The sequence below is a fragment of the Podarcis erhardii genome (assembly GCF_964252035.2).
Source record: "Podarcis erhardii genome assembly, chromosome: 8".
Lineage (NCBI taxonomy): Eukaryota > Metazoa > Chordata > Lepidosauria > Squamata > Lacertidae > Podarcis > Podarcis erhardii.
The window spans coordinates 6,791,748-6,817,196 of NC_138499.1; the positions used below are offsets into that span (position 1 = coordinate 6,791,748).

The following is a 25,449-nucleotide window of genomic DNA, read 5'->3' on the forward strand; positions in this document are numbered from 1 at the left end:
GGGGACGGGATGACATACACACATACAAGCTCTCTGTTTGAACTCTCCATGTGTCTTACCCGTCCTTTAATTGATACACTGTTCAGCTGACATCCAGTTACTCCTTACTATCCTTGTTTGTGGATCTAGACATACCTTATGACTCCGTACACCTGCTGACGTCTTATAAGTAAGAAGAAAATTAGATTTTCTACTTCAGTGTGCATGGAAGTATTTATTGGGCAATTTTTACCTCTCTACAATATGTTGGGCAGGGATCTACGTTTTTTGATTGCTATTGCTAGTCAAACAAAAATTTATGGCCACCAGCTTGTTTCCAGTTGGCTGGAGGCAAGCACTTTTGCCCAACAGCCAAGAATTCCCCCTAAACTTACTGGAGGGGAAGGTAGATAAGAAGCATTCCAGATTCAGTTTGACACCCCCCCCTTCTGTTACCTGAGGGAAAGATAGGTGGTGAAAAGTGCAGGCTTTAGGCAGTGCACAGTGCTGGGGCTCTGAGCTCTAACATTGAGCAGCGGTTGAAAAGGTTTCCTTTCCCCAGTTGTCTCACAAGCAGAAAAGACTGGGCAAGGAGAGTGAAAGTTTCAGCAATTGCTGTGTAATGGGGCTCAGAGCTTTCCTCTGAACCTTTGACCTGGGGAGAGGGTGGGAATTAATCCAGGGTGAGCCTGAGTCACTTCTCTGCTTCAAAGTAGGAAGAAGGTCTGTTGCTCATTACTCCCACCAGTGGGCAATTGCACACTTGTCATGGAGAGCATGGCAAGTGTTTGGAGACATGTGAATGGAGGTTTGGAAGGGTGGCACCAGAACTGGGGGAGCTCAGCTGATGTGTTAGAGGTTGCTCTTCTGGCCTAGAGCTGTTTGTTTCCCAATTCCTCTTCATGAGAACTGGTGCAGTGTACCTCCTTGCTTGCATGTATTTCCTCAGGGTCATTCTTGCTGCCTTGTTCCTGTGGCTAGACTCCAGTTCCCCACCTTTGAAAGTAGAAATGTGTCCTTGGCCTTTGAATGGTTAAGGTTGAATTCACAGGGTTAGTAACATGTCAGAGTTCATGGTCTTCTTTATTTTTTTCTGAGGCAGTCATTCTGCCTCTCACTTCCCTTCCATCCAAAATGTAGACAAGTGAACATAAGAACTGGATCAGATCAACGTCTCCTCTACTCCATCATTGTGTTCCCCCATTGACCAAACAGATGCCTTTGGAAAGTCCACCAGCAAGACATGAGGGCAAGAGCGCTTACCCACTTACGTTCCCTTGTGGTGTTAGTCATCATGACTAGCATCCATTCCTAGCCTTATGCTTCATGAATTGTTCCAAATGCCATTTAAAGCTGTCCCAAGTTTGTGGCCATTGCTGCATCTTGTGGAAGTACCGTATTTTTTGCTCTATAAGACTCACTTTTTCCCTCCTAAAAAGTAAGGGTAAATGTGTGTGCGTCTTATGGAGCGAATGCAGGCTGCACAGCTATCCCAGAAGCCAGAACAGCAAGAGGGATTGCTGCTTTCACTGCGCAGCAATCCCTCTTGCTGTTCTAGCTTCTGAGATTCAGAATATTTTTTTTCTTGTTTCCTCCTCCAAAAACTAGATGCGTCTTGTGGTCTGGTGCATCTTATAGAGCGAAAAATGCGGTAAATTCCAGTGTTTAACTGTACATTGTGTGAAGAAGTGTTTCCTTTGGGCTGTCCTGAAGCATGTAGTTTCACTGAGGCATGTAGTTTCATTAAGTTACTGTGAATTGTGTGTTATGAGGGGTGGGGGTGGGGAGAACCTCCCCTGAAACACTTTCTCCAAACCATTTCTAGCATGTTTCCTGCCTCTTTTTCAAACTAAAAAGCACCAAATGCTATAACCTTTCTGAATAGGGGAACCACTCAGACCCTAGATAATTTTTGTTTCCCTTTTCTGAATCTTTCCTAACTTTACAATAGAGGTGTATTGATGAGGGGATATTTTTAAATTTCTGGTAACTTACAGAGCAGTGGTGGCCAAAGAGATGCCTTGTGGATGGATGTTTCTGGACTCCAACTCACATCATTCCTGGCCATTGGCTATGCTGCCTGTGTCTGATGGGAGTTGGATTTGGATGTGGGTAAGAAACGACTGTTGTTGTTGTTTAGTCGTTTAGTTGTGTCCGACTCTTCGTGACCCCCTGGACCAGAGCAAGCCAGGCACTCCTGTCTTCCACTGCCTCCCACAGTTTGGTCAAACTCATGCTGGTAGCTTCAAGAATACTGTCCAACCATCTCGTCCTCTGTCGTCCCCTTCTCCTTGTGCCCTCCATCTTTTCCAACATCAGGGTCTTTTCCAGGGAGTCTTCTCTTCTCATGAGGTGGCCAAAGTATTGGAGCCTCAGCTTCACTATCTGTCCTTTCAGTCAGCACTCAGGGCTGAATTCCTTCAGAATGGAGAGGTTTGATCTTCTTGCAGTCCGTGGGACTCTCAAGAGTCTCCTCCAGGACCAGAATTCAAAAGCATCCATTCTTCGACGATCAGCCTTCTTTATGGTCCAATTCTTACTTCCATACATCACTACTGGAAAAACCATAGCTAGAAACGACTAGCTTGGAGTAAAACCTGCAAATTATCCCTTACTGGTTTATTATGGCATAAACTGACTTAGACAACAATATACTTCAGCAAATAAATATATTGCATTGAGCATCCTTCCAAGCACATATCAACACAGGAGAAAAATAACTATTTTAAAGGTTGTGTGTGTGCGTGTGTGTGTAGTTATCATTTCTCAAATAGTCTGTTTTCAGTGTTCTCCAGAGAGAAGATGCAGTGAGAGTTTCTTATTTGCAATTGAATAGTGACTAGTCTTTATCTGATAAATATGCATGCAGTGCTTGTGGGCTTAACCTTAAGGAACAAAACTGGATCTGGCCAGCTCCGATAATAGAGATTGTTAAATAGCTGCATATGGAAGCAAGGTAGTAAAACAATAACAAATTTGAATAATAACATTCTTAACTGTTGTAAAATTAAGTATGCTATTAACCATCTCCTGTCACTACGTGCCACAGACCATACAGTTATGTGTGTCAGCTACTGCCTAGGAAACATTGTTTGAAAATCTGCTTATCTTTGTCTTCTTCATGTTGACAGTGGCATTTCTCCTTCTTGAAAAGAACCCTGTGCAAAAGAACCCTGTGTGAATTCAGGGACTCTGTACAATTCTTCTCACTTTCTCTCTTGCTTTTAAAAACGGAAAAGCTACTATCTTCTCAGTAACCGGATTGTAATTAGTACTCTTGGGCTTATGTGGCTGGTACATTGTTGCTATAATCGGCTAAGCGATCCTTCCTTTTCTGTACAAAATAACCACAACAGTGTTGCCAAATTCAACTTTTTCACACCAGTATAGCCTCATGCAACTTCACACTAAAGCAGCCTTTTTCTGTTGAGAGCTGCTCTGGAATCAAGACACCTTTCTGATTTACTTACTGTGTTCAGAGTAGAGTGCCTTATATTAGTTCCTGATGGTGGTTATAACTGACTTGGACCTGTGAAAGACACAGGTTCAAATACTTGATAAGCGATGAAGTTGTTAAGTGTCTCTCAGCATGCTAGCTTCTTTTAAATCTCACTTTTCACTTATGTAGAATGGAATCACTTATACAGCTATTTCAGGGATAAGAGAGAACTATTGTAATCTACTTTTGAAAAGTGCTATAGAAATCATCCTGAAGAGATGATCCCACATAAGAGATGACCTGAAAGTCTTTTGAGATGTTTGTGAGTCTAGTGTTTTATTGCATTACATGCTTGCATATCTGAAAACCCAAGAAAAAGTGTTTTCATACATAATCTGAGCAGCATCTAAAGCTTTCTTTCTCTGTTGGCCTTTTCATGTCTGGAATAAATGAATGGACTTCTACATACAAACCACCTTTACGTATAGAATGCTTGTGGAATTACTTTATAGTGGAAATATTTCAGTCAAATCTGAAGAGATTTAGGAGGGATTTAATGAGTAGTGGTTTACCTTTCCAATAAACTGCTTTCTGCATTGCTTTTGGAAACCAGGGTGCGCGCTTTTTGACTACTTGGAGAGGTGAAGCTCCCTCGAGGGAATTTTTAATGTGATGCCAGGCTAGTTTGCTGTGATGATACGAACCAACTAAAACTTAAATAATTTATGGTCATTCAATGTTTTATCTTCATAGCTCAAGAGTAAATTGGAAAACATGATGGCAAAAGCTGTTGCAGCAAATGTAGCAGTAAAAATTAAACAAATTTAACCAATACTGGTTAAAATATGTATTTTTTAATGAACAATCATTTAGTTCTCAGGCTTGAAGGTAACACATTCTCTCAAAATAAGAATATTGTAGACTAAGTGCATCATTCTTCCCACTGTTATTTTGGCACCTGCCGCTTCCATTAAAATAAGTAAATGCTCCAATGTGGTTCTGATGCTCTAATTTACACAATCATTATCCTGGAATGACAGCCCCATAATTCACTCCTGATCTGCTTATGTATTCAAGGGGTCGATCAACAGTTGGTTTTCAGAAAAGTTGACCAGTGCCATAACCAACCTTCCTAGCACCATTAATGAGTTTTCACTCATTAACCTGGTTTTCTGGTGCTATCCTGATATTTTGGACTACAACTTTTATCAGCTCTGGATTTCTTATGCATATTTAAAAGATTTGCATATTTTCATGTTCAGGGGTTGAACATGCTTCACTGTGTTAGGCTGTATAGTAAAGGTAAAGGTACCCCTGCCCGTACGGGCCAGTCTTGACAGACTCTGGGGTTGTGCGCCCATCTCACTCAAGAGGCCAGGGGCCAGCGCTGTCCGGAGACACTTCCGGGTCACGTGGCCAGCGTGACATCGCTGCTCTGGCGAGCCAGAGCCGCACACGGAAACGCCGTTTACCTTCCCGCTGGTAAGCGGTCCCTATTTATCTACTTGCACCCGGAGGTGCTTTCGAACTGCTAGGTTGGCAGGCGCTGTATACAAGGGGCCAATGAGAAACTGCATGGGTGCCATTCTGCCTGAGCTGCTGTCACACTAAGTTTTTGAGCAAGCAAACATTTGATAATTGAACATTACTTGGAATACCTAACAATATTAACTATTAACTGCCAAGTTCTAGGTAGTCCTAATGCGGAACAAGAGCCACTCATTGGTTTGGAATTATAATAGTAGTGGATGTCTTATAGGTTTAGATGCTGAACATTTAAATGGACAGGGTCCCCCTTCTTTTGGGAGAACCCCCATGGTTTAGGAAGAGCTTGCTTTTAAAGGAATTGAGCTCTAGATCCTCAGAATAAATGGGAAAACTTACTGGATTTGCATGTGCATTTGAACAAAGCAATGGGCAGAGTAGAGGTGCAGGACTAGGGAATATCAATCACTGGAAACAGGAATGGGCTTGCACACATGCACATACCTTGGACAAGTGAAAAAGACAGCCGTGCAAGTTTAAACACTGAGGCTGAAAAGTAAGAGTCTATAACAAGCTGTTCAGTATCTAAACAAGATAAGCTAGGAAAGTAATATTCTGTATTTTAATACAGCGGAAGCTCAGCAGGGGAAGCTTGGAAGAATAAAGGCTGTCGTGAACTTCTTTTTTGCCATGAACCAATACATTTGTTGTTGGAAGTACAAAATTCCTGTAAACTAATACTGATGAACACAGCCCCCCAGTAAAGCAGAAAAAGGATGAAGTGCTTCAAGAAATTGTACGAATTTGGGAAATGGGGGAAGGCCAAAAAAAGTGGCTATTATGGAGGAGACTGACCAACTAATATGTTAAAAAAGCAAGCAGAAAGCTTTGTGAAGCCAGCTAGATTCCTAGCAAAATGAGAGGGGAACAGATGGAAGAAAAATAGTGTGACATGGAAGGCCTACAGCTTTATAGCAGTCTTAAGATAGATAGCAAGAGATATTTTGCAAGTGGAATAAGATTAGCCTAATTAGGTGGCAGACAAAAATAGAGAGAGAATGTTTTAAAATAATGTTAGGTTTAAAAGCATTATTTGAAATCATGACTGTTCATTTTAACTTGTGATAAATGTAAGAAAGTGATGTAACAAAACTGTAGAATTACAATATAAAAATTGCTCAGTTGTGTGGGTTTCCCCCACTCTGTTCATGCAACTCAGTTTCTGTTCTAATGTTTAGAGTTAGACAACTAATGTCTTTAAAAAGCAAAAGTGCACTTTTTCATGTAATCTTTTCTAATGAACAGAATCCATGAAGCCAGCTGGATGGGATGTGCTGCTTGTATTGGTGGGATTAATGTGATCAGAATAAGCGGTTTTCACAGAGTTACATTTGCCTCCGTCTGCTCATCTAATTTCTTCCATTTGTCGAAGTCTTGTTGTTATAGTGGGAAACAATCTATCTTTATCTCTTAGTATTGTGCCTACTTGCATCTAGTCTGTGTGCCTCATTTGTCTTCAGCTTTATAGAATCATTTGGTTGAAAGGGACTTTTTCAAAGGCCATTAAATTTGTTCATCTCTGGAAGGCAGAGCAATCTATGAACTATCCCCTGCCTATCAGTCCACATGGTTTGGACATCAATTTCAGGTCCTAAGCAAAGACTGCTTGTGGGCAAACCCCTGTGCAGAGTAGTTGGCACTAGATGAAAGCAAGTGAGTTGCTTCCAGGTACAATATGGACAATATTTCATAAGAGTACAAGATTGATAGGAATACAGAGGAATGATGGTCAGGACTGTAAAATATCAGACACTCGCTACCCCAAAACATTTTTTCCTTCAGTTTGTTGCTTGCACCCATCATGAAGTCCAATCACCAGTGCTCTTGGGTTAATACAAAAGGCAACTCAATTTTCACTTAAAAGGTGTTAAGCTATGGAATATTTCAACAATTACATCTACAGAGGTAGCAGCAGAAAATATGTAAGTTTTTCTTTACCTTGAGCTGTTTTTATTGCTTTGCAACCAGTAAACCTCAGTGGCAGTGATAGGGAACCTTTTGCTTTCCTAGTACAGTAGTTTCTGGATAATAGTTCCCTTTCTCCCTGACCATTGGGTATGCTGGCTAGGGCTGATGGGATTTGGAGTCAAACCAAAACTGGAGGTCCTCCAAGTTCCCTATCCCTGTTTTAAAGTGAAGTGAGTAACCAATAGCTTGGACTTGTCAGTGAATCATTCAGCTTGACAGCCCAGTGTTATGGGAACTGCAAGGGACTGTGGCCGTTGCCACCAGCTTCATAGATTACAACACTCATCAGCCCTGATCATTGGTCTTGGTGGCTGGGGCCAATGGGATTTGGAGTTCAACGCCTTTGGGAGGTCACCACACTTGGAACAGCTGTACTAGTGCAATGCTTGCTTCTAGAGTTGAAAATATTGACTCTTAGTGTTATAAAAGAATACTTAAAAATATTTGTTATTGTTCAGAAGTTATTGACCTAACTTCAGTTTTCAGGCACAGATATTCAGGATAAATATAAAATAAAGTTTTTGCATGTCCAGACTTCTTTGCTTGTTGTATGGGAGTATTTAGAAAAAGCTGGATGGCCCTCGGTGTCACAATTGTCCATTTGACCTTTCTCAAGGATAGTTTGGTATCTTTAGGGTAGGGGCTGAATTAGACACTTTAGCATCTGAGGACCACCTTAGCTTCTGTTATAACTCATGAAAAGCTTGAGGCAGATATTGAAGTCCGTCCCCCCCCCCAAAAAAAACCCTTGGTATTTTAAGCTTACTCAGGTGTTAGCTATTTGCATGCTGTTTTTGTGTTTTTTGTTTTTAATTGTTTAATTATTGATTTATTATTCTTTGAATATTCACCACCTTGAGTGCTTGGTTTAGAAATGTGTCAGGCAGAATGGAAAAGATTTCAATAAATCTGGTATAGAGCGAGTTGTTTTAAGTACCTGTGAACTTATAGAAGATAGTAGCTTTGTATATTTTTCTTCTTGGGCCTAAAATAATAACCAGTTGACAGAACAAACGAATAGAATTGTTATATTAAAACTGGAGAGTAATGGCAGAAAGCATAATGTGCAAAATCCTTTCAGTTCCGTCTTGGTTTACACAGCATTTGGTAAACTCAAGAGGTAGCTACTTATATAAATGGATTACACATTTTGAAATAAATCTCAAGGCCATCAGAGGCCCATCTGAGTTTATCATATAGCATTATGACCAAGCGACATTTTATTTTCGCAATATTCTCCAGTTGTTACTCAATTAAAGCTCTTGTCTGAGGACATCCCCAGTAGTTGTTTAAACTTATCAATGGCATATAAAATAGGCTTTGTGAGCATCTGCTGTCCTTAAAACAACAACAAAGTTTCTCATTCCTTGTGCTCCAAATTATAGGCTACAGTTCTTATGAGACCTAAGCAACAGTTTTGTCCAAACTAAAAGTTAATGCCATGTGCCCGCTCAGGAACTGTAAATTCAGGATTAAATTACCTTTTTCCAACCTTCCTCCATTTTTAGTTGGAGTTTTTTTCTTTATGAGAAGCTGTTTTTCTCAGATTTGGTGATAGAGACCCTTTATACTAACACAAAGTGCAATCCATAAAGTACTCAAAAATACCCACAGAAATTAATGGGAACTGTGTAAAATAAATGCTGTTCAAAAATCATGTATGAAAAATACAACCCTATGGACTGCCTTTGCACTTGCTGCCATGCCACTTAAGTAATATACACAGGCTTGCACACACTTTGTTCACATTCCACAGTAGCTGTGCCCTGCCAGTTCAAGAAGGGCATTGTTTATGTATTTGGTAGATGATGCTGTTGGGACCAGCTGCACGGGTGTAATTCTGTATGTGGTTTCAGACTAACATGGGAACAATTGTAGAGGTAGCCATGCCAGCAAGGGAACATGAAAGCCTATATATTCAGAACTCTTTTGTTGTTCTTTGTTTCCCATGTGGCTGCATCTTTGAATTGTTTTAGGATTTACTGCTTTAGTCCTATCTGATGGTCAGCCACCCCATCTTAATTGTTGGATAAGAACAATATTGTAAGTGAAGCTTGTGTGGTTGAATTATACAGTATTTTAATAATTGGTTAGATCAGGGATAGGCAACATGGTACCCTCAATTTCCACCATGGGCTTCAACTTCCATCATCCCTGATCATTGGTTAGGATGTGTGTTGTCATCTTGAACATCTGGAAGGCACCCACATTGGCTACCCCAGGGCTAGATAACTTTGTGTATGAATTACATGTTCTTCATTTATGTATGATTTGACATTCTCTTTTATGGCAAAAGCTATTATGAAATTCCTGAAAACCATTTCTGACTTGTAAAGAAAAAAACCACATATGTATAAAGATAGCCAGAGCAAAATATTGAACTCCACAATGCTTCTCTGCTTCTAAGCAATTATAAATTATGTAGTGTGAAAGGCATGTTGACTGTATGACCAGAGGTTTTGGTTGATGTTCCTAGAAACACGTAAAGTTTCTCTTTAGCTAGTCATATATTCTACTAACTCGCAGTTTATGCAAGAGATAAATAAATTATGAAACTGGGAATGTTATTTTAAAAAGGTCAGCCTTCTATTTTTCCCTTTTAGTGATTTAAATTAATTCAACCCTTAATCCCTCCTTCTCATACACGTGAATGCCATCTAGGTGAACAATGTGTGAGGAGGACTATTGAAATTGTTGATTCCCAGATGTTATTTTCCAGTATTGATAGCACAAGTCCACTTGTTTAGATGTTGAAGGATGATGAAGCAGAAAAGGAGACAAATAGGATGGCTTGGGGTTTACATACTTCAGGGAGAACTTTCTCTCTTACACTCTCTTATTACCTTTAAGTGGTTCTCAAAGGGTGTGGTGCCCCACACTGGTATGGCAGGAGGGATGGCAAGTCTGGCGAGTGGGAAGATTCAAGGACAATCAAAGGAGCATTTAAACATTTCAGCGCAGTATAGTATAATATAAATATAATTTTTATTTGCAGATTATGGATAGATATCTTTTCAAAATGAGAGCAAGAGAATGAAGTGATATTGAGGGCAATCCTAGTTGTGATCCAGAATTGCAGTTCTTCTACAGTTCTTCATGTCACAGGGATTTTCAGCTCTGACAAATATGAAAGATCAGAAAAGAGAGTCTTCTTTGTGTTGATGAGGAGATGAATGTTCGTTTGTTTCAAATTAAACCTAATATACAGTCATACCTCGGGTTGAATATGCATCATGTTGAGTGCGTTCGAGTTGAGCGTGTTACTTCCGGGTTTCGCTGCTCACCCATGCACAGATGCTCAAAATGACATCATGCGCAGAAGCGGTGAAAAGCAATGCATGCATGCGCAGACGTGCTGTCGCTAGATATGTTTGCTTCTGGATGTGAATGGAGCTCCGGAACGGATCCCATTCATATCCAGAGGTACCACTGTAAATGACATTACCCAGCAAAAGCAAGCTCACACCTCTCATAGTTTGTATACATAAGGTACATATGTAAGAGGCTCATTTATAATTGTATTTGGGGAATTGTTAATGTTCTTAAGCAGCTGCATTGTTTTATACATTCTGGATGTGTGTATTATAAAGTAGCTGTGTTCTGTGTTTATAAATCAAGCACTGCTGGGGAGTTGTTTCTTTTTGTTTTCCAATGTATTTCTTATCAATAAAAAATTCAGTGTGGCACAAGCAAATTTTTATTCTCAAAGTATAGTCCAAAGAAAAAAGTTTGAGAAATACTTCTTTATGACATGCAGAGTGGGTGTTTTTAGTGGCTGTTTTGCATCTGTGGAACCTTTTTGTCCTAGAGATTTCCTTGAATCTGAGACCATGTACTTTGCTTGAAGGTCTTGTGTGTAGGTTAAAATTCAATTAGTCTGGTTGGAAGGTGTTGGGCAATTGCAATAGTAGGTTTTAAATAGCATGTTTTACTTTTCTCATCTTGGTTATGTTGTGTGTGAAAACTGTTGTGCACCCTGAGCCATAGGCAGGGTGGTATGAGCTAGATATCCAAAATATTTTTTACTTAACTTGAGCGAAACTAGTATGCTTTGTGCTTGCCCAGCAAGCAGATGATTTAATCCTGATCTGTTGGGCAAGTGCAAACCATAGTTGGCTGGTTTTGATGAAATGGCACTCTCTGATTCTGAATGACTTTCATTCATTCAGCCTTTATATACTTCCCCTCATCAAGTCTGGATTTCATTGTTGTTCAAGATATAAAGTTAAGGCAAAAAAACCCAAAACAGTGACAGAACAATAGATGCAATATTTTTGTGGCCCTTTAACAAAACATAGTGTGAGGAAAGCTATATTCCGAGATCTTGCTTGATTTGGATATTGTGGTGCAGAATGAACAAATATATGGCCAGCCAGCAGTACCTAGCAATTAATACAAGCAATTGCTGAACAGCCCTCCTTAGATCTCATTTCCCCTTGACACATGCGGAATATTCATCTTTTTAGCACATCACTATGCTTATATTTATCTCAGGTATGGAAAAGATAGCTGTTTGAAGCAAATCTGTTTTGTGGGTGAGCATACAGTCTGAATACAGAACTGTAGTGTCTTAGGATTCTTGCCAGTATTTATTAACATTATTTATCTCCTTTATTATATCTAATTGTTTGGTGCAAATGCAAGATTGCCATCCCTAATGATGAAGTTCTAACATTTGACTTAAAACATATCATTTTAAGAAGGTGTTTTCCTTCTCTATTATATTACATTGTGTGAGTACGTATATGAAAAAGTCTGCAACGATCAGTGAGGCTCTCCCAATTTTATTCAAGAGTTGGAAAATGGCAGGCAACCTTGAACTTCCCTTTAGTGATTGGAGGCAACTGGGGTCTCTGCCTGAAATCAGTGCATGGGAATTCAAGGTGGTTACTGTAACGGTGGACTTTTCAGAAGGAGAACAGGATTTGAATGATTTCCAGAGGGGTAGCTGGGTTAGTCTGTTGCAACAAAAGCTCCTGGTACCTTTAACACTAGCACATGTCTTATGGCATAAGCCAGAGGTTTTCAACCTTTTTGAGTCCACGGCTCACTTGACTAGCTAGATTCTTTCTGTGGCACTCCTGTGGGGCTCAGGAGCCCAGTTTTATCACCACTTGCCTGCAGAGCTGTCAGCCTCTCACCCTTTTTCAAACACCCTCCCTTGTGGAGTGTTCTCTCACCCTCCTCTCCTTGGGAGTCCTCTTAGCAGCCACTGCCACAGCTCCTGGTCTCTGATCGCCCCACATCAAAGAGGGTGCCTCCTCCCTGGCCAACCCCCGAGGCACCATTCGCCTGAGCTGGGGAGCTTGTGGTCAGGGCTGCTGCAACAAACAGCAGTGCAAGCCTTTGGGAGGCAGAGACGTGAAAGGGCATCAGGAGGGAGGGAAGGAAAGAGGGACAGAGGACAGTGTTGCCTGTGGCACCCCTGGCCATCATCCAAGGAACCCCAGGGTGCCATAGCACACTAGTTGAAAACCACTGGCATAAGCTTTCAGGTATTCCCTCACCTCCATTCTTAAGGAAATCAGCCCTGAGTGCTCGCTGGAAGGACAGATCGTGAAGCTGAGGCTCCAATAGTTTGGCCACCTCATGTGAAGAGAAGACTCCCTGGAAAAGACCCTGATGTTCGGAAAGATTGAGGGCACAAGGAGAAGGGGGGACTACAGAGGGCGAGATGGTTGGATAGTGTTCACGAAGCTACCAGCATGAGTTTGACCAAACTGCGGGAGGCAGTGGAAGACAGAAGTGCCTGGCGTGCTCTGGTCCATGGGGTCATGAAGAGTCGGACACGACTAAACAACTAAACAACAACATTCCCTCACCATTGTCTGCCTCTACTTGTTTGGTGAATAATTTATTATTGGTGAACCCTAGAGTGCAATGTTCTGAACACTGAGGAGAGAAGAGAGCGCATGTCCTATATAACATTATAAAAAAATGGTCTGAGTGCATTTGTAATGGGGAGCATTTGAAAAGGATTGGGTTGAGCAGGGGAGGGGGGAGGGACTATTAAATAATGAGATTCCAGAGATCCTGACATTAGAGTTAAGTCCTGACCTGAAAAATCCAGTAGGATCTCTTCTTCCCTATATATAGCTCCATAAAACCTGCTAGTCAGGCCAAGTCATCACTGTAAACACAGTTGTTAGATGGTTTATTTTGAGCTTTTTAACTCTAAATAACAGTGCATGGAAATGCCTTTTTTATTTTAAGGACAGCCTTTTAGCTTGTGTTGTGTGCGTGTGTTTGAAAGCTCTGGAGTACATTCAGTAACATTAGCTGATTAATCTTTTTAGCACTGTGTTAGCTGGGGCTTTCAGGACTTCATCGTGGTTTAGAAACACAGGTTTCTGATTCCTAGTGTAGTGCCATTACTTGATTTTTCAGTTTTAGGGAGCCATAGTGCATATATGTACAATAGTGCTGCTTTGGATTTTCCAGTGTCCTCTTAAAATTCTCAGTGGGTTTTTTGGTATCTATTTGCATTTATATGGGTTTTTGGGAGGCTTTCATTCATAGTTGGCATTACTCATGTGTTGATGATGGACCATCATTTTAACTCATTCTTAGGTTGTTATTTGTTTGAAATATTGTATTATGAGGCTATTACAGGGCACTTTCTGAGAAAGTCAAGACTGAACATCTTTGTCTTTTAGGGACGGATTCTGAAATCTTCTTTGTTTTTGTCTTGTTGCAGTAGCATTGTAGAAATGCATTTCTTTAGAAGCGTGAATTGATCGTTCGTTTCTGAGTTACACCTCCTTCCATTGCCATACCAGTGATTTTTTTTTAGTATTTTAAAAAATCAAGGAGTGTTTAAGTAAAATGTGTTGAGATTCAAGGAGAACTAGGTTGCTGTTGTCTGCCCCCAAATTTCATGGTTTGTGACAGATAGTGTAAGAGGGGACACCACTGTGATAGGAAATCCAGACTGCCTTAATTAATTGCTAACAATGAATTAAAAGCATAGAAGCCTTCTCTGAGTTAGGAATTAGCATGCCTGTGAGTAACTTATGTAGACTGTGGTCTGTTACAGCTAGCTCATTTCAGAATCATTCACTCTTTTCTTAGTGGTTCTTTTCAGAAACTCTTAGTCATAGTTTTCCCTTTGTTGTCTCCTAACTCACTATTTGGAAATGACCCCATAGACCTGTGGGGACTGTGTTCATTAATGACAATACTTTAGTCATACATTTCTGATCAGAGGGGAAAGGCCAATGTTCATTGTCCTCCTAGTTGGAAGCACTGTGTGGGATGCTTGGTGAAGCTAGATCTTTGCGAAGTAATATAGCATGATTGTAGAATCACAGAATTGGAGAGTTAGAAGAGATTTTGAGGGTCCTCTTGCCCAACCCCTGCAATGCAGGAATCTCAGCTAAGTCATCCATGGCAGTTTGCCATCGAACATCTGCTTAAAAACCTCCAATTGAAGGAGAATCCACCATCTTCCAAGTTCCACCGCTGAACAGCTCTCACTGTCAGAAAGTTCTTCTTGATCTTGAGTTGGAATCTCCCTTCTTGTAACTTGAATCCATTGGTTTAGGTCCTACCCTCTGGAGCAGGAGAAAACAAGCTTGCTCCATTTCCCATGTGAGCCCTTTAGATATTTGAAGATGGCTATAATCTCTCTTCTTTTTCAGGCTAAACACACCCAACTCCTTCAACCGTTTCTTATAAGGCTTGATTTCCAGACCCTTGATCATCTTGGTTTCCCTCCTCTGCACATGTTCCATCTTGTCAATATCCTTCTTAAATTGTGGTGCCCAGAACTGGACACAGTACTCCAGGTGTGGTTTAACCAAAGCAGAATAGAGCAGGACTATTACTTCCCTTAACCAGGACACCATACTTCTGTTGTTGAAGCCTAGAATAGCATTAGTGTTTTTTGCTGCTGCATCACACTGTTCTCCCATGTTAAGCTTGTGGTCCTCCAAGACCCCTACATTCTTTTTACATGTACTACGGACAAATCAAACATCCCCCTTATATTTGTGCAGCTGGTGCTTTCTGATGAAGCATAGAAACCAACGTTTGTCCCTATTGAGTTTCATAGTGTTATTTTGGGGCCAGTTTTTCAATCTGCTAAGGTCATTTTGGATCCCAATTCTGTCTTCTGCCTATCTCTTGAAAACAGCTTGCTTTTGAAAATATTGTATAGATTAACTGGAAGGTTTTTTCTGTTTGTTATTTGTAAGACATGGTATATTGAAAGCATTTATCTACTGACCCTTTGTGTTTTCTGTTCAAATAGGGGTTGCTCTTTGATATCTCTGAAGAATTCAGTATTCTAAAAAAGTGAACAGGGGGGGGGGGAGAGGAAATGTTGCATTTTTTCTACCATGTTCATCTCCATGGACTATTTTTAAAGTGTGTGGTGTATGGTTCTAATGTCAGTTTCTCCATAACAGAGTGTGTGTGTGTGTGTGTGTGTGTGTGTGTGTGTGTTCTTAATGTGTCTTGTCTTGCCCATGTAGGTAAATATATGAATGTGAAATATCTACAAATTGTGTGACTCTCACCCAGTGCATATGTCACAGCCAAAACCTGTTTGCTGTAATTCCTAGTCGTACTTCCTAGTTTTCTGCATTAATATCTTATTTGCATTAATATCTGAATCGGACAAGCAACTGGTTATTAGAAATCATGAAATGAAGGAAAGGGCTCTAGCACAGAGCTAAAGCATCTATATTGCCTACAGAAGCACCCAGGTTCAGTTTCTGCTTTCTCTAGGCATGGTTGGTTACTACCACTGCCTGAAACTTTTGGAGAGCTGCTTTCCTATCAGGGTTGACCATACTCAGCTAGATGGACCAGTGGTCTGATTCAGTATAAGGCAGTTGCCTATGTTTCTAAGTAATCAGATTGGGAGAAAGGAGTGTGTGAAGTTGATCCATAGCTCCAATCGACCAAATCATAGGCTGGCCGCAACCAGACCACTAAAAACTGCAATTTTATTTCTTAATTAAAGTAAGCAAGCTGAGCAGCTGAATGGAGATTTAGAACTCAGAATCTGGATGCAGATTTAAGTGCTAGGAAACACCACTTGTGCCAGTGGTAATGCTTCAAACTTGGCAGAGTTTTTCCTGTACAGAGTGACAGTGTATTTTTCTGCTGCTTACTGACGTTGCATGCATACGTGATTATCAGTGAAGATCTAAGATTATAAATAGGTTAAATTGAAATACAAGCCTCTATTTTAAGTGTCTGATGTGTGTTTGGATTTAAAAAGGCATTTTTACCAAGTTACATCAGCAATCTGTTTGCTGTCTTTCAGAGAATGTCTTCAAATATGTGTATGAAAAAGTAGTGTTACTTTAATCCCCCAATTTTTGTTTTCTGTAGCTATAGTTTGATTTTTCTTCCAGTTCTCAAAGGTTTAAAATCTTCTTTTCAAATATTAATTATAAGCTGTTAAGATTTCAGCTTGTTTTTTTAAAACTTGAAAATGTAGTGAAGTTCTTTAACAAAGGGGATCAACAATAACAGTCTTCATTTACAAGGTTTCTAAGGGCTATGACCTTTTTTCTTTTGCATGCAGAGAAGCAGTTCTTAAAATGAACATGCATATTTATTCCTGCAGTTCCTAAAGCCACTTGGAAATAGATGTGACAAATAGGCACCGGTGGTAATAATTTGTATCCTTATTTATTAAGCTATCGCTTTTGTCAGTTTGCATGCTGTCTAATTGATGGCCACTTTCTGCCTCTGCAAGGGCCTTGATAACGCACAAATGATATTTTTTGTCATCCTGACATGGCAAGGCAAGAAAATTGGTTGGATATAGATAGCCAGTGTAAGTAGGGGAACGAAAAATTCAGTAACTAGTATTGTGTGTGCTGTCCATTTAAAGCACTACTCTCAAGAATCCTGGGAAATGTAGTTTAACCCCACAGAGCTAAAATTTCCCCCCACCAACAAATTACAGTTCCCAGGATTCTTTTGTTGGGAAAATGTGCTTTAAATGTATATTGTGTTTATAGCCTCTGAGGCAGGAAACACCCATTTCCTGTGTTGCAAGATCCTACAGATGGGAATGTCCACCAAAAATATTGTGTGACATCATGACTTGATGGGAATTTTGACTTGTTTGGATGCTAGAACCTGTGTGCCTGCAGTTTCGCCATCCTATCCCCACCAGTTTCCATCCACAGAAATCAGTACAATATTTTTGTAAAGTTTTGTGTTTCTCATGTTGTGTTCCTTTGTAATGACTACATAGCAGCATATATTAGTTCAAATAAAAATGAAATTACCGTGTTTTTCGCTCTATAAGACGCACCAGACCACAAGATGCACCTAGTTTTTGGAGGAGGAAAACAAGAAAAAAAATATTCTGAATCTCAGAAGCCAGAACAGCAAGAGGGATCACTGCGCAGTGAAAGTAGCAATCCCTCTTGCTGTTCTGGCTTCTGGGATAGTTGCGCAGCCTGCATTCGCTCCATAAGAAGCACACACATTTCCCCTTACTTTTTAGGAGGCGAAAAGTGAGTCTTATTGAGCAAAAAATACGGTAAATGAAAGTCTCAAGTGCATCACATTGGGGCACACAAACTGGCATTTTTGTTTATTACTTTTCAAAAGTTCTCCGTACTGAACCCCCAAATTATATGTTTAAAACTTTTCTGGATTTAGACAAGCCATTTGATTTTAGACATTGCTGTGCATGAACACACATCTCTTCTTATCAAGCCATAATTTGCCTCTCTGGATCACAGCCACTGCTGATAGGTTGAACACAGGGTGGTGCTTATAATGGTGCTTTGTCTATCAGAACAGAAATAGGCTATCACAACATGAGATGCATAGAAGGCGGTATGAAGATGTAAATCAAAAGAAAACCTGAATCACTTTTAGATGGATTGCTTATAAGAAATGGTAAAGAAACTGTTAACAAATCAGAAGTGCTTAATCCTTTAACAGAGGAGGAGGATTAGAAGCAAATATCACCTGAAAATAGAAATTGGTGCCAACTCTTTGGGGAGCAGCTAGAATAGCTCTGTAGATGATATGAGATAATGGGGGAAACTAGGTTAACCTCAGTAAAAAAGAATTGTCCATGCTTGGCCTATGAGATTCCTCTGCAGTTGGAGGTATGCTGATTGATTGTCAATTTGAGGAGTTATGTGTTAGCTATCTGTGAAATCATTAGTACATGTTTATACATGGATCTAGTCAGCGGGTGGCGCTGTGGTCTAAACCACTGAGTGGCTTGATCTTGCTGATTGGAAGGTCGGTGGTTTGAATCCGCGAGATGGGGTGAGCTCCTGTTGCTTTGTCCCAGTTTTCTGCCAACCTAGCAGTTCGAAAGCACACCAGTGCATGTAGATAATGACCCGGAAGCTGTACGCCGGCTCCCTCGGCCAATAAAGTGAGATGAGTGCCGCAACCTCAGAGTCGGTCATGACTGGACCTAATGGTCAGGGGTCCCTTTACCTTTATAAAAGAAAGATTAATAATATTTGAAGGATGTTTGGTGGGGATGGAATTTCCATGCGGCAGCTAGAAAAAGTTAGAAGAGCCATGACTGAAGTTCTAATATATATAAATAAAAGTAACTTAAAGGTAAAGGACCCCTGACAGTTAAGTCCAGTTGCGAATGACTCGGGGGTTGTGGTGCTCATCTCGCTTTACTGGCCGAAGGAACCGACGTTTGTCTGCAGACAGTTTTTCTGGGTCATGTGGCTAGCATGACTAAGCCACTTTTGGTGCAACGGAACACCGAAACCAGAGCAGCGCATGGAAACGCCATTTAGCTTCCCACTGGAGCGGCACCTATTTATCTACTTGCACTTTGATGTGCTTTCGAACTGCTAGGTTGGCAGGAGCTGGACAGCGCAACGGGAGCTCACCCCGTCGCGGGGATTCGAACCACCAACCTTCCAATCAGCAAGCCCTAGGCTCAGTGGTTTAGACCACAACGCCACCCACAATGCCACCCACCCACTTAATATCAGTTAATTGCCCAGAAGGTTGATTCTGGTTTTGAAATGAAAGAGCCAAGTGCGGGGGAGGGAATCCTAACCCAATTTTTCATATCAGATACAAGCACAGGATCAATATCTTTGTTTTTCTGCTGGATATTTCAGTCTCAAAACTCTAACCATTTCTAAGAAATAGTATTATATTTTACTTGCATGCTCACCTAACATGAACAGATAATTTATTATATTTTTATTTAAAAATTAATGTTTCCCACATTATCTTGATCTAGTAAGGGGAGTTTGAAGGTAGACTATCAGAGGAATCTCCCCTAAACTCACACAATTGAATTTTGATATTTTTGCTGTGCTAGCATACTGTGTTGCATTACCCTGGCTAGTATCAACAGCAAGAGACCGTCCCAGTTTTAAGGTTTAGATCAGACACCTGAGATGGTACTGTGAGATGGTACTGTAAATCGCTTGGAGGTTTTGGTGATTAAGCAGTATATAAATTCTGTTAAGTAAGAATACTGACTTCAGTACTGGGAGGAAGTGGTACATAATGGCATGGGGTCTGCGTAGTTGTTAATGCCCTGGACAAGCATGTGAGTGGCAAGTTGTTTTCCTGGTACAATATGTTTCTTTAGTGATTTCTTATATGACTTCTATTAAAATTATATATACCAGGGTATTTGGTGACTGCATTCTCCAGGAGAGACTGTCCTTGAAGTTGCTAAAATACCTATGTGGCTTCATTACACTTTAAGAAGGATATTGACAAGCTGGAACATGTGCAGAGAAAAATGACCAAGGTGATAAAGGGTCTGGAAACCAAGCATTTATGAGGAACAGTTGAGGGAGCTGGGAAAAGAGGAGACTGCGTGTAGATATGATAGCCATCTTCAATATCTAGAGGGCTGTCTCATGGAAGATGGAGCAAACTTGTTTTCTCCTGCTTCAGAGGGTGGGACCCAAACCAACAGATTCAAATTACAAGAAAGGAGATTGCAGCTAAACACCAGGAAGAATTTTCTGACAGCAAGAACTGTTCAACAGTGGACCAGACTCCCTTGGAATGTGGTGGACTCTTCTTCCTCGGAGGTTTTTAAGCAGAAGTTGGATGGTCCTCTGTCAAGGATCTCTTCATTGAGATTCCTGCTTTGCAGGGGGTTGGACTAGGTGAACCTTGGGATCCCTCCCAGCTCTACAATTCTATTATTCTATGTTTTTTTGGACTGCTGTTGTTTAGTCGTTTAGTCGTGTCCGACCCTTCGTGACCCCATGGACCAGAGCACGCCAGGCACTCCTATCTTCCACTGCCTCCTGCAGTTTGGTCAAACTCATGCTGGTAGCTTCGAGAACATGGACTAGCATCTCCTTTTGACATAAGACAGGCACCCTCTATTTGTAGCTTCCAGAAACAATTAAGATGTTTTTGTTTTGAGAGGCTTTCCCAACCGGCTGGGGAGGAAATTGTTTTTATTTTGTATTATATGCCTTGAGTGTTTATATTTGTATTTTTTAAAAAAACCATCTTTGGTTAGTTTTTTTAATTGTTTTGAAGCCTATTTTTAGGTATTTTATTTCATTGTTGCCTTGAAATTTATATGAAAGGTGATTAATAAATTAACAAAACCACAATAAAACTAGGGATATGGTATTTCTAACCCCCTCCCCCATCCCTTCCTGCTTGAGTTATCTGAAAATATGGCACAATAAATATTGGCAATATTTAATTTCACAACCGTGAAGATGGGGCAAATTGCTTTCTTGTAGTGCATACACCTCATGTTGTAACACACTGTTTCTTCAGTCTTGGGTCCCCAAGTGTGGCCTACAACTTGCATAATCCCCAGCCTGCTTAGACAATGGTCAGGGAAGATGGACATTGCAGTCCAACAATATTTGGGGACCCACGGTTGAAGAACACTTCAGTAATGTGCATGTGTAGCATCCTCTTTGCTTCTACTTGGAGCAGCTAGACTTCATTTGTCGTAGTAGAAACATGACATGCTTGTGTTCACTCTTTCTTAGAAGTAGTTCTTTCCCAAATGTGTTGTAGCACACTTGTATACCTTATTGCAGGGAAAAGACAGGATGAGCTATATGCAAATCACAGGACTGCTTAGTTTGTTATGTCCCAAAACTAGATGGCTCAAAGTTTCTGCAGTGCTCTCTTACCTCCTGTCCTGGTGGCTTAGCAAGAAAATTTTGCCTTAACAATGCATTGCATTTTAGCAAGCACTTTCACCAAATGTGACTCATGGAAAGGGCGCAAGCAGAAGAAGGCAAAGGTTGTATATTCGGATGAGCATATCCTGTCTTAATTATGCTTGAAGTGGCACCACTGAGAACATTTAGAGTTGATATGAATTAGGCCTTAGTAATGATCATTGCCTTCCACTTCTGAAATCACTTTGGGGTTTACAGCTGCTGTTCCAACATTTCCTGGAAGGCTGTAAAATGTGATACTAGTGTAATATAGCCCTGCATGGGCTATTAATCTAGTGTATTACATTGGATGTAGCTTTTAGGCAAAGAGTTCTGCAAGCATACTTAGACCTTCACTGCAGTAAAGGTGACTGTGAAAAGACTACTTTAGAAATATGCTGATGCTAGAAAGTTAGAGCTAGTTTTTCAAACAGGATTTTGACTAAATGGAGCAGGAAATAATGCAAATAAGTGGTGAAAAGCTATTCACTTTTGTATACCTAGTGTAGTGTTTGAACAGCAGTGTCTACAGGATCTTGGTGCTTCTAAAGTTCTACAAACTAGATTGCATTTGGTTACAGTCATACCTCGGGTTAAATATGCTTCAGGTTGAGCGTTTTCAGGTTATGTTCCGTGGTGACCTGGAAGTAACGGAATGCGTTACTTCCGGGTTTCGCCGCTCGCACATGCGCAGATGCTCAAAATGTGCATTGCACAGAAGCGGCGAATCGCGATCCACAGACGCGGGTTGCGTTCTACTCTGGATGCAAATGGGGCTCCGGAATGGATCCCATTCGCATCCAGAGGTACCACTTTCACCCCTACTCTAACAAATGGCCTTAAAAGCCCAAAAACTGATTATGATGTGCCAATTTTCCATTGCAGGGGTGGGACACAAAGAAGAATAAACTTCCTACTGGAAAGGGGCAGAGCTGCTTTACTATTTTGTGCTGTTTATTCCTGTGCTCTGTAGCTCCCATTTCTCAAACAGTTGGATGCTCAAAGAAAACTTATATAGACTCATAGAATGGTAGAATTGGAAGGGATCTCGAAGGTCATCTCGTCCAGCTCCCTGCAATCCTGGAATCCTGACCACAGCTATCCCTGGGTGGGCTCGAACCACCAACCTTCTGGTTAACAGCCAGACACACTTTGTGGGGCCAGTTTCATTTTGGGGGCAATAGGAAGATGATTTTTTATACTAGTGTGATCTATAAATACAAGTGATCTAAAAAATTTACTGTACAGGGTGATAAATGCTTTTTAATGGGAATTTCCCCCTCTATACATTTGAATAGATTATTTTTAATGGTTTGTGTCTTTCGGAGGTGCTTTTCCTTAGGAAAATGAACACCAGTTATTCCAAGGTATTGACTAACTGTAGAATTTGTTTACGTATCACTTATAAAGTCTGAAATGTTATTTTTTCCCTTCCTCCCATTTCAGAATATGACAGATACCTAGCATCTAGCAAAACCATGGCAGCAGCTTACCTAGACCCAAACTTGAATCACACGCCAAGCTCAAGCACAAAGACGCACCTCAGTTCTGGGATGGAGCGTTCTCCTGGGGCAATGGAACGAGTCCTAAAGGTTTTCCATTATTTTGAAAGTAACAGTGAGCCAACAACATGGGCCAGTATTATACGTCACGGGGATGCTACAGATGTTTGGGTAAGCTGATTTAACATTTTGAAGTTCTTTAGAGATGGTTTTTTGAAGGTCATTCTCAGAATGTGAAGCGAATAACTTGAGGCTGAGGGACACAGATGTTGAAGTGTTTACTTGAAGGTCTTTATTCAGCACATGCTGTGAGTCATTCCAGGCAAAGCTTTGATTTCTAAAATTTTCTTGAGGAATATGTCTACTCAGAAGTAAATCCTGTTGAATTCAATGTGGGTTACTGCCAGGTAAGTGGAGTTAGGTTTGAAGCTTTAGCTGACCTATTTAATGCCTTTGCTCAATTTGTTTTTATCCCCATGAACCACATTACAGCTATTTATATTTATTTGCACCTGCAATCTTTTTGTTTTAAGCTACTGACATGATTAAATCATATTTAAAAAGAATATTTTTCTTGGTTTAACAGGCTAACCAAGACTTTATGGTATGCCATGGTATGCTAATATTGGTATGGTATGCCAATTTTTATTTTAGTTGTTTGCAGACAAATACATTATTTTTCACAAAAACTAAAGTATTGCTCTTGGGCTAACTTAAAAGAAAATAGGATGGAACAGAAAAGACTTCAAACACAGGTAGTAGCATTTTACATTTCAAATGACCTTTTGTCTCAGAATTTTAAATATGCCATTGGTTCACTTGAAAGAGAGCACACATTCTGGTTTCATGCTGCAATAGGAAGGGATTTACATAGTTCAGATGTAATGCTTTTTTCATCTTGAAGGAATTCACTTAGAAAATGCTGTGTGTTTGCAATATGAGTTTGAAAGATACATTTTTCAACCTTGCTTTTAAATCTGAGACTTACAGCTCCAAGAGAACCTAAGCAAATGAGGCACTTACTTAATTTTGATTTCTGAAATTATTGTGGCCCATCCTGTGAGCTTGTTTTAGATACTTGAAGCTCTTTTACAGGTAATCAGCTCATAATTATTGCCATAACAGGCAAGGCATCCCAGGGGAGTACTAAAGCTTCTGTTTCTTACACTACAAGATATTTTGCTTGCATCACACAAAGATTATGCCTACTTCTCATTGAGGTGCTCAAACTGTGTCTGGGCTGCACCACTTCAGACTACTAATATGACAGAATGTTCCTACATCCCACTTCAGATTGCTGTACCACTCCCTTTAGCCCCAGTCAGCATGGTTGGAAATGTTCAGCAGCATCTGGATAGTCATAAGTCAGCTATCCTGGCCTGGAGCAAACTGTAGTTTGGCCTAGCAATATGTTTGAAAAGGAGACAGTGGCTTGTTTGCCCCAAACAAACCCTGAGTTGTAAGCCGAGAACAAAACCAAGGTTTATTTGAAGAGAAGCAAACCACAGTCCTGGACATCCAGACATAATGCTAAGCCAAACCATCGCATAACTCCCAGCAGCATGACAGTAGCAGGAGTGGGGGAGGAGCAAAGCACCTGCAATTTTAGCCCCATGCGTTATGATGCAATATTGCTAATTTTGCTTTAAGCCATAATTGAGTTTAACTGTGCTTTAAGGTGCCATGCAAACCAGGCCACCAGGTAGTGGGCCTATGTTTATAAGGCAATAATGGGTGGCAGGATTGCCCTAAAGCTTAAAAAAAAATATGAAAGGGGGTATTTTTTGAATTAAGCAAAATTAGCAACCCCATTTAGACCTGACTTTGGCACTACTTTCGATTGGAAGTGGTAATGATCATGGAATTCAATATGGAGTATCACTAGCAATGCTACTGACTGCGGCATGCCCTTTCTGTGTCCACAAAGAAGGAATGGTACCGAAAAAAATTGGGACATAGCATTACCAGAGCATGTAACCCAACATAGGCAAGTCATTGAGGGTAAAATGAAATGAGACAGTTTTGATGATACTTGGTTCCCCTTCATTAGTTATATCAATAAATCTCATAAGGCCACCTGCATGCCAAACAGCAGTGGAAGGATACCTTCGGAAATGAGAATGATGACAGGAGAACTCTTCTAATGCTCCTGTGTTTTAGTCACCAGATAAATTGTTCTTTTCATTTTGTTCGTTTGTTTTGGTTTTATATATACATTTTGTGGTATTAAGTGGAATTTTCTAAGGTACCTCCACAAACATTCCAAAAAAGTTTTTAAAAAGAATGAGAAAAAGAATGGGGAAGTGGCTTCGGGAATTGATGTAACTTACTGTTGACACATGTTCTTTAGGTGATAGCTACCATATAGCAGTCTCACTCTCAGACACAGACTCACAGACTCTTAGACTGCTGACGGATATGAATTGTTCTTTCTGCTCTTGCTATTTTGAGCTAACTGCTGGTTAATAGCTATGCAATTGTTTACATGATCACTTGAAATAAAGTAAATGAAACAGGTGCCCTAGGAGGCTTCTTAAACTTTTAGGCTATGATCCTGTGATCATATCAGTTACTTAACGCAGCATGTAATTTTAACCCCCAGTTGGGTTTACAGTGGTACCTCGCAAGACGAATGCCTCGTAAGACGAAAAACTCGCAAGACGAAAGAGTTTTTCGTTTTTTGAGTTGCTTCGCAAGACGAATTTCCCTATGGGCTTGCTTCGCAAGACAAAAACGTCTTGCAAGTTTGTTTCCTTTGTCTTGCAAGTTTGTTTCCTTTTTCTTAAAACCGTGCATTCAGGGGGTGCAGTTGCGACTTGACTTTGAGGAGCAACTCATAGCACGCGGTGTGGTAGCCTTTTTTGAGGTTTTTGAAGACTTTGGT

General features: G+C 40.5%; 1 protein-coding gene across 13 annotated transcripts in view; it reads left to right on the plus strand.

The window, feature by feature from the left end:
• PTK2 (protein tyrosine kinase 2) overlaps positions 1-25,449 on the plus strand; it is a 197,289-nt gene that overhangs the window by 62,560 nt on the left and 109,280 nt on the right. For all 13 annotated transcript variants that reach the window (XM_081874061.1, XM_081874050.1, XM_081874060.1 and 10 more), the window contains one exon: positions 22,510-22,736. In XM_081874061.1, coding sequence (XP_081730187.1) covers positions 22,542-22,736 — 195 coding nt within the window. In that variant the 5' untranslated portion in view covers positions 22,510-22,541. The remainder of the gene's footprint in view (positions 1-22,509; positions 22,737-25,449) is intronic.